At 37.4% G+C, this 10,129-nt stretch overlaps 1 protein-coding gene across 2 annotated transcripts; it reads left to right on the top strand.

The window, feature by feature from the left end:
• The first annotated feature begins 442 nt into the window (after positions 1 to 442).
• On the top strand, positions 443 to 9,741 carry LOC130720120 (DExH-box ATP-dependent RNA helicase DExH1). Of its 2 annotated transcripts, XM_057570738.1 has the most exons (16): positions 443 to 776; positions 889 to 1,034; positions 2,339 to 2,438; positions 2,527 to 2,739; positions 2,863 to 2,958; positions 3,241 to 3,516; positions 4,184 to 4,387; positions 4,486 to 4,641; positions 5,333 to 5,425; positions 6,859 to 7,073; positions 7,268 to 7,427; positions 7,661 to 7,934; positions 8,020 to 8,212; positions 8,326 to 8,512; positions 8,742 to 9,110; positions 9,215 to 9,741. In XM_057570738.1, exons 1-16 carry the CDS (start codon positions 495 to 497, stop codon positions 9,341 to 9,343), a joined length of 3,093 nt encoding a protein of 1,030 aa, XP_057426721.1. In that variant the 5' UTR covers positions 443 to 494; the 3' UTR covers positions 9,344 to 9,741. The 2 variants fall into 2 exon arrangements, with proteins under 2 accessions (XP_057426721.1, XP_057426722.1); XM_057570739.1 differs by lacking the exon at positions 443 to 776 and having other exon boundaries at positions 897 to 1,034; positions 2,335 to 2,438.
• Positions 9,742 to 10,129: the final 388 nt, after the last annotated feature.

Raw genomic sequence — 10,129 nt, 5'->3', positions numbered from 1 at the left:
CAAAATTTCTATACACGACCCTGATATCTCTCTAAAAGTGTAAGGTGAAGAGGTGTAATGAAAACATAATTCGAAAAATGACGGGGGGTGGACAGGTGGGTTTTTTTTCAAATTACGCGTATTTTTGAGTTTTATAAAGAGAAAAAGGATGATGCACCGACGGTGTAAAGTTTTTTTACACTGTCAACCAATCAGATTTTAAGGATGTGTCACGTCAATTAATAAAATTAAATAAAAAGAGAGATTTTCTCGCATCCTTGAAATCTGATTGGTTGACGGTGTAAAAAAACTTTACATCGTCGGTGCATAGAAATTAAACTCTTTTATAAAAAATATGATGACATCAAAATGAGAAGGGGTGACATCAAAATGAAAACCCAAAACCCACACAACACGTTGCAATCCACCCTCCCAAAACCCCAAGTGGTGTCCACCTAGCGTCTTTGCTATTATGCTCATGTTCCACTCTCCACTCTCCCTGCTGCTATAAATAAATGCCTCCCTGGCATTTCCGCCCTACTCTCCACTGCCATTACTTCACCTCCATACACCCGCCCGTACCCAAACTTTTCCCCGCTAACCTCCGCATCACAACCGCCACCCTCATGTCCTTCCGCCCCAACTACCAAGGCGGCGGCCGCAGAGGCGGTGCCTCATCCTCCGGTCGCGGCGGAGGCCGCCGTGGAGGCAGCGGCGGCCGTGGTGGCGGACGCGGCGAGCAACGATGGTGGGACCCTGTTTGGCGAGCTGAGCGCCTGAGGCAACAACAGCCCGAGGTAAATAAATTCAATTTGATTGGAAAAATGGTTATTGGCTTAGAATTTTTGAAGTTGTAACAATTAGATGATTTTAATTTTTTTTTAATTTAATTTTTTTTGTGAGATGTAGAAGGAGGTGTTTAATGAGAATGAATGGTGGGATAAGATAGAGAAGATGCAAAGAGGAGGGGAACAGGAGCTGATTATCAAGCGTTACTTCAGCATTGGTGACCAGCAAACCCTAGCTGATATGGCTTATAAGCAGGGTCTTTACTTGTATGTTCATTGAATACTTTGAATTTCTTCATCATTTTACCCAGAAAGTGAATTGGGACTATACTTTCAATTTTATACTTTCAAGTTGATGTCATAATAGTATACATGCACCTGCTTGAAAAAAAATATTCAGAATTTTGCTGTTGGTTATGACTTATGATGCTGATTTCTATTTATTTATAAAATAAAATGAATAAATAAAAATCTTTATTTTAGATGAGCTGAATCTGTTTGTCCTTATTAATAACTTAATCTGATATCACTAGAAATAAATGATAACTAGTTTATTTCTCCCATTTTTCATTTTTTTCATGCTAATGTTTGATTCCTCATCCCAAATTGTTTAATTCTAGTTTGATGCGATGTTTCGTTTAATGCTGTTGTGTGAGTTAGGGGTGATTACAGTCCAATCTAGGTCTTTCTGAGGATCAACCTCAAACTGAACTTCACGTTCTGTGAATTTCACAAGCCAAGCCATGAGCTCTTATGAATTGCACTTGGCTAATGTGCCCAAAAATGTAGATAACTGAACATAAGTTATATAACATTAACTATATTAACAATAGTGTAAATTAGATAACAATCTCAATTTCAAAACAATTAGGTTCTGTACCAAACACATCAGGTAATTGACCACACGAATCATGATTTTCACTGTAACTTCGATATACATGTATGTGTGTATTCAGTTATAACAAATTAGCAACAGATAAGGTCCTGTTTTAGAATTGTATTGGTTAGAAAGTGGGCCAATGAAATAATTTGGCATGGACTGAGAGACTGCGGAAGGTGATGGTAGGCTAAAATACATTTAAAAGTGGTGTGTTTGGGATTTGACACCCTGACCAAGCTTTAACAAAATGCTTTAGTGCTATTGGCTCTGGGAAAATATGTTATAAATAATTGTCACAAATTAGCATCCCAAAATGTCGCTTGGACAGTTGGACTGTGAAAATTGTTCATGGTAATGTGCACATGCACTAGACCAAACTGTACAGCAAACAAAGTTTGGTTTGGATTTGTTTAAGTACTTGGTGTGGATCAGATATTTTGACTCACTTATGTGTGCATATTCTTATGCCAGCAGTATTACGTTGGCATCTAGAAGTCCCAGGCAGTTATGCTGTGCAAAACTTTCTGAGTTCTTGGCAGTAAATCAATTTGTGAAATAATCATTTCTTGCATAACATGCAATACATACTTAGCATTTATTGATTCTACATGTGAACATGTAAAGCTCAATCTTGTATATTGTCCAACATCTTTAGTTCTTAATTATCTGATTTTTACTTGCGCAAAGAAAGCCATGCTTATAATAAGGGGAAGACTCTCGTTGTTAGCAAAGTTCCACTGCCTGATTACCGTGCAGATCTTGATGAGCGCCATGGAACAACACAGAAGGAGGTGGAGCAGACCTAGCTTATTTCATTCTCTGTTCACCAATTTTTATTTCAAAATTTCAAATATACTAACAATGTTTGGTCTTCCACAGATTAGAATGTCCACAGACATTGAGAGGAGAGTAGGGAATCTTTTGAACAGCTCACAGTCAATGGAGACAGAAACTGCTAGTTTGCCTTCTGTATCAACTGACCTTGGACATAAACAATCAATGAGTACTACAAAGTCTGTTTCTTCACAGCAGACTGATTCTTCAAAGGAGAAACTTAGTGTTAAACTCAAGGAAAAGCAGAAACTTATGCAGGTAGCTAAGCATCTAGTAGGAATATGACTGTAAATCTGTTATCTTCTGTTCAAATTGATTGTGGCAGTTACTTGACTGCATTATGTTGCATTTTAAATTTATGTCAGAATTGGAAATATGCAGGCAAGTGATGCTTTGAAGGAAATGAAATCATTTAGGGAGAAGCTTCCTGCATTCAAAATGAAGTCTGAGTTTCTGAAAGCTGTTAGCAAAAATCAGGTGGGGAGAGCTATTTATCATGACAAAAATGTCGTATTTATCATCGGTTATTGGCTTGATGCTGATAGGTTTGTAAGAAATATTATCTATAGATCTTCAAGAAATAAATAAATGGACAAACTTTGTTGCTTGACCTGTCAGTGGAAATGTGGAATAAATTGCCACTATAATGCATGGTCTGTTTTGACTTCTTTTAATATTTTCACTTATAATTGTTTCCTGAATTATCATCAATTGATGTCATTCCAAGATTCTATTGTAATTTGGCTGATGTTAGCGCAGGTATTGGTAGTTTCAGGAGAGACAGGATGTGGCAAAACAACACAGCTGCCTCAATTCATTCTGGAAGAAGAAGTATCATGTTTGCGTGGAGCTGATTGCAACATAATTTGTACTCAGCCTCGTCGTGTATCTGCGATTTCTGTTGCAGCTCGAATATCTGCTGAACGGGGCGAGATCCTCGGTGAAACAGTCGGATACCACATCCGTCTTGAAACAAAACGTTCTGCAGAAACACGCCTTCTCTTCTGCACCACTGGTGTCTTACTTCGACAGTTGGTAATTTTACCCAAACTGAGTCTCAGTGATTTTAAGATTTCATTTTCTGTCTAAACCTGCTCAAGTGTTTCTTCAATTGTCAATAACTGGTCTTTGTCTTAGATTCTAATGTTCTCCATGCTATTTGTACTGAGTTTTTTTTTTCTTGCGGCGGGGAGTGTGTGAGTGTGTGGGGGTGAGGGTGCGTTGTTACTTCATGTTAAGTAAAAAACCATTCATGAGCCCTCATCTCACAACTTAAGCTTTAGGGAGAGTTGGTAATTAGCATGATATTGGAGCCTCTATAACCATTTGTCAGGAATGAATTCCTTGCCGTCCTGTCCCCAATATTCTAAATAAAGGTTGAATTTCAGTATAAGGTCAGGTAGCATGTGCATTATCCACACTTTAAGGCCACAAAGATCTTGTATGAGGGATTGTGTTAGGAACAACATCAATCATGAGCCTTCACCTAGTAGCTTAAGCTTTTTCGATAGTTGGTCATTAACACTTCTTGCCCTGCAGATTGTGGTCGTGATGCTTGTAACAAGACTAGTCTAAATATCTATCTTAAATTTTGTAGAGGATAAATATAAAGCTAAAATCTTGCAGCCTTATCTGGGATATACATATGTTATTCCCAGCAGTCTGTGGGGTTGACATATTTTCTGTCTTCATTTTTGAATAGGTCCAAGATCCGGAGTTGACCGGCGTTAGTCATTTGCTGGTTGATGAAATTCATGAAAGAGGCATGAATGAAGACTTTTTAATTATAATTTTACGTGATCTTCTTCCTCGACGCCCTGATTTACGCCTCATTGTAATGAGTGCTACTATCAACGCTGATTTGTTCTCGAATTACTTTGGAAATGCCCCAACTATACACATACCGGTATTGCATTTATTTTTAGATTTTATGTTATTGAGTTATAATTTTGGATTTCAATGCAAATAGCATTGTTTTTTATTTTATTTGGACATATGTGCCAGGGATTTACTTTTCCTGTAGCGGAGCACTACCTAGAAGATGTGTTGGAGAAAACTCGATACACCATCAAGCCAGAGTTTGACAATTTTGAGGGAAATTCAAGGAGAAAAAGGAAACAACAGGATTCTAAGAAGGATCCTTTGACTGAAATGTTTGAGGCATGTATATTTGACCTATCAGTCCATGTATTTACAGTCTTCGACTCTTCATGATATAACTAAGATGTTTTGAACTAATAATCCATAAATTTAGGTCTAGAAGATTCATGAATCTGCTGATTTTGTTTCTTGGTCAATTAGAATCTTGTATTCGTGTCTTAGCGATGTCTTATTGATGTCAATTCATGATACTGTGGTAGTTGCAGAGTCAATTTAGTGTTGGGATCAAAAGATTTGCACCTTAGTGATGTGCTTTCTTAATTTCTTTTCTTGCAATTAGGGATATGCTTTCTTAATTTCCTTATATCTTGTTGCTTGAGAGTTTTTTTTCCTCCTACTACTTTTACTAATGGGCTCACCTGTGGCCATTGCCATTGATAGGCCCCTGGTCCCAATTTAAATGGAAGGGGAAAAGTCAGTTAGATGAGAGAGAATAGATCCCAGATTTCATTATATAAGGATGTTTCGGGGGAGAATGGGATATGCATTTTCTTCCACCAGCTTGGAGACATAGGAGTTTTCCTTGGCTGGGAGCATTTTCTCTCTTTCTTCTGTATTTCCATATTGTTCCTTGTTAATAATACAATCTTCCTAATGTTAGATAGGAATTATTCCTTTCAGTCATGGTAATATATAAAATTATAAATGTAGGTATGGTTCTTAGTTCTTACCCATCTCCTTGTTCTTACAGGATGTTGATGTAGATACTCATTATAAGAACTACAGCTTGGGTGTTAGAAAATCTCTTGAAGCTTGGTCAGGTTCACAGATTGATTTGGGTCTGGTATGTATGTGCACAGTATTTTTTGTTTTTTTGTAGATGAATCTGTATTGAATGAATTAGATGCATCAGCTGTTGAGCAGACTCTTTTAGCTTAGTGTGAAATTATCTGGTAAAAAAGCATTGGAAGTTTGATTATTTTTACTGGAGCTAGTTTAGAAGCCTCTGTTGAATTAGATGTATCAGTTGTTGAGCAGTCTCTTTTAGCTTAGTATGTAATTATCTGGTCAAGAAGCATCAAAAGTTTTGTTAGAATATAATATAAAACCATTCATGTGGCCCTTACATAACAGCTTAAGTTGTTGGGTAAAGGCCACATGAATGGTTTTATATTATATTCTAACAATTTTTTATTTCAACCAGAGTATCCAACATTAACAGCATTGAGTAAATTCCTCACCCCAGTTGGTGGCATTTCACCACGATAATTCTCTAAACTTGTAGTACTTGGAATTGCATGATCACTATTCACTTCTTATATTTTCGATCGCATTGAAATATGGTGAGCGTTGATCGTATCGAAATCCAGTTGAGGTCGTCCAAGGATTAGAACTCCTGAGATTCAAGGAGTTATCCATAATCCTTTAACGATCTCATCTGGATTTCGATACAATCAACGTTCACCATATTTCAATGCGATTGGAAATATAATAAGTGATCATGCAATTCTAAGTTAGAGAATTATCGTGATGAAACGCACTTTCCTCAAATGTTACCACCAATGTAGCAAGTCAAGCTCCAATAATAATAATCAGAAGTAATCCCCATTCTATGCCAGAACAAACTTGTGAAGTGCCACCATCTGGGGCGAAGAATTTACTCAATGCTGTTAATGTTGGATACTCTGGTTTCAACCAAAAAGAAGAAACTTCTGATATTAATTTGTCACTTAGGCTTGGTTTCAGATCATGAGGTTTTTTTCCCTTTTACACAAAAAAAATCTTGAGGCTTTATTACATTTTCAAACTATTATTGTTTTACTTCCATTCCATTATAGGTTAGGTTTTGTTAAATTTTGTTATTGGGACTTGGGTTGATTCACCTGGGGAAATGATAATGACAAATTTAACAACTGGAGGCAAAGCCGTACTATACTTTCAACCTGGTGGATGTGTTAGAAATATATACTATAAAACCATTCATGTGGTTGTTTCAACCCTGAAGTATACTAATTACAGTCATACGACAGTGAACAAATATTCTAATCTGTGTTAAATATGGTAATGAATCTAGATTAGTATTCTAATAGTTTGCTTCTTGACTTTCCTCTTTGTCGATGAATTTTGCATCCTATATTCTCTGTTGCAACTATTTTTCTGTTCGTACTAATTACTATCTTCCTTACTGATGTGGTCTATTCTTATATTGAAATTTCTTCAGTATGTTGAATCAGCTTGAAGAGTGCCTGTTTCATTTCGATTACTATGATGTTTCAGGTAGAGGCTTCAATTGAGTATATATGTCGAAATGAAGGTAGTGGAGCAATTCTTGTATTTCTTACCGGCTGGGATGAAATCTCTAAGCTACTTGACAAACTTAAGGGAAACAGATTGCTTGGAGATCCTAGCAAGTTCTTAATCCTTCCAATACATGGCTCAATGCCTACTGTCAACCAATGTGAAATATTTGATCGTCCTCCCCCTAACAAGAGGCAAGCAATAGCATGTTTCTTTTGCTAATATCAACATGACAGATTTTTGTTTCCAAAATTTGCTTGGAGAATTTTGTGAGGAACTTGTGTGAGCATTTCTTTAGCAAGTTGTATGTATAAATGGGCAAATGCAGAGGCAAAATGAAGACCATTGTGGCATCTAGGTTTTGATTCTTGCTATTTTGCAAATGCAGAAAAATTGTGCTAGCAACAAATATTGCTGAGAGTAGCATCACAATAGATGATGTTGTGTATGTCGTAGACTGTGGTAAAGCAAAGGAGACCAGCTATGATGCTCTAAATAAGCTTGCCTGCTTGTTACCATCATGGATTTCAAAGGCTTCAGCTCGTCAGGTATTGATATTTTAAAACATTTTGTTACAGCATACAAGGTCTATTGCTCTCATTGAACAAGCAACTCATCGCAGGTTAAGCTTGCTGTTATTGCTGAATGTCGTTGTTCTAATTGTTGTGATTGACTCTACTGCTTTCTGCTTTGTCACCCCAAAAGAAATGGATAAGATAAAAGACAGAAACAGAGTATGAACAGGCAAATTTTACTTTTACTAATTGGTATACTATTTCAGAGACGCGGTCGTGCTGGTCGAGTGCAACCCGGAGTGTGTTATAGGTTGTATCCTAAACTGATCCACGATGCTATGCCAGAGTATCAGTTAGCTGAAATCCTCCGAACACCGTTGCAAGAGTTGTGCCTGCATATTAAAAGCTTGCAGCTTGGAACTGTGGCATCATTCTTAGAAAAGGCACTTCAGCCACCAGATTCTCTTGCGGTTCAGAATGCTATTGAACTTCTCAAAACAATTGGCGCATTAGATGAGAAAGAGGACCTTACTCCACTGGGTATATATTTGCTGGATATGCTTGTCTCCTTAAGTTATTTAACCTAAGCTTTGGTTATTTTTTTAGCTAACTTGGTCTTTTACAGGTCAGCATCTTTGTACTATACCTTTGGACCCAAATATTGGAAAGATGCTTCTCATGGGCTCTATCTTTCAATGCCTCAATCCTGCCTTAACTATTGCTGCTGCTCTTGCTTATCGTAACCCATTTGTCTTACCCATAAACAGAAAAGAGGAAGCTGATGCAGCAAAAAGATCTTTTGCCGGTGATTCTTGCAGGTTAGTTATTGATATTTGATAGTGTGAGAAAAAACTCTCTTCTGATAGTTTTCATTCAAGCTTTTCTGCGTTAACCATGCTTGTACTTCATTAGTTATGTATTTTTTATTCAGCGATCATATTGCGCTTCTTAAAGCTTTTGAAGGATGGAAGGAGGCAAAACGTAGTGGGAATGAAAAAGATTTTTGTTGGGAGAATTTCCTATCCCCAGCGACCTTGCGGTTGATTGATGATATGAGGATGCAATTCCTCAATTTATTATCTGACATTGGATTTGTTGACAAGTCCAGGGGTGCTAATGTAAGCCCAAGTCTCTTTTGCTTTTTTATTTCTAATTGAAGTACTTTTTCCCATCTTTATCTCAATTTAGTTTCACACTCTTGAATGCAAATTAGTGAAAAAGATTCCTATGGACTAATTTTATTAGTCTGGGAACTTCTCACTTTTTCTGTTTAGTTCTGAAAGTTTTGGCTAATTCTGAACAAGGCCTAGGATTGTGGTTTATCAAACATAATGCATGTCTCTGCAGGCTTACAACCAGTATAGTCATGATCTGGAGATGGTCTGTGCAATTCTTTGTGCTGGTCTGTACCCTAATGTTGTACAGTGCAAAAGAAGAGGAAAACGGACAGCACTCTACACTAAAGAAGTCGGGAAGGTCGACATCCACCCCTCTTCTGTTAACGCAGGGGTTCACATCTTTCCTCTGCCCTACTTGGTATATAGTGAAAAAGTGAAAACTACCAGCATCTATATTAGAGACTCCACTAACATTTCAGATTATGCCCTACTTCTATTTGGTGGTAATCTTGTCCCTTCCAAAAGTGGTGATGGCATAGAGATGCTTGGAGGTTACCTTCATTTCTCTGCTTCGAAGAGTGTCATTGAGTTGATAAAGGCAAATTTCATTTCCCTCAATCTTTTCACACCAAATTAAATGTCTTCGTAACTTGCTTTGAGACATGCTTGAACTAAACAATCTCATGATAACTGGTTATGCAGAAATTACGCGGGGAGCTTGACAAGCTTCTAAACAGAAAGATTGTAGAACCAGGGTTGGACGTTTCTGGTGAAGGAAAGGGAGTGGTTGCCGCTGCTGTTGAGTTGCTGCACAATCAAATGATTCGATGAGCTCTTTTTTCTTTTCCGGGGGCCGACGCTTACTATGTCTCGCCTTTCATTAGCTATTATAACTAGAACAAAGTTTTGATGACTTTGCTAGCAGTTTTTATCAATCGCTAGCAATATTACCTATCTGGAATGTATATGTGCAATATCTGTTTTTATCTGGTTAGAAAGGAGATACTAACACTGGAGAAAGAAAGGATGAAGTGGGATACTGGGATTGAATTATACGTCAGATTCTTCTCACAAGTGAAATGGAGTAGCATTGAGCGGTTGAGCCCCATATACCTATTGGCAGCTAGTATTTTTTTTTTTTTTTGTGGTTTCATACGGAAAGATTTGTAGCTAGTATGTTATACACTTGTACCTAATTTATTTTCCATTGCTGTCCGGTTTGGTTTTTAGCCCGGTATTGCTCCTTTTTCGGCCTAGTTGGGTTCTCTTTTGATCGTTGAGATAACTCGTTTTTTTTTTTGGGTTATCTTTTCTCCCTAAGGGTGCTGTCCTTAGGGGTTTTTTTTGGATATTAATAGATATTCCTTCATCTTTCAAAAAAAAAATGGAATTCATATTAAGATGCTACAGTATTATTAGTTTCAAACTCCTGACTGGAGCGACTTTACCATATTCTGAAGAAAGAGATGCAACAGAGGGTTAGGCGAAAGGGAGATGGTCACTTCCGTTTAGAATAAGAGAAAGGGTTTAGCGAGAGAAAGAGAGAGAAAAAATTGGTGAGACCCTCACCTTTATTAGATCTTGCATGATTTGAAGAGAAATGAGTGTGAGAGAGTT

The sequence above is a fragment of the Lotus japonicus genome, chromosome 5 (assembly GCF_012489685.1).
Source record: "Lotus japonicus ecotype B-129 chromosome 5, LjGifu_v1.2".
NCBI classification, from domain to species: Eukaryota; Viridiplantae; Streptophyta; class Magnoliopsida; order Fabales; family Fabaceae; genus Lotus; species Lotus japonicus.
This window is presented reverse-complemented; position numbering and strand designations above follow the sequence as displayed.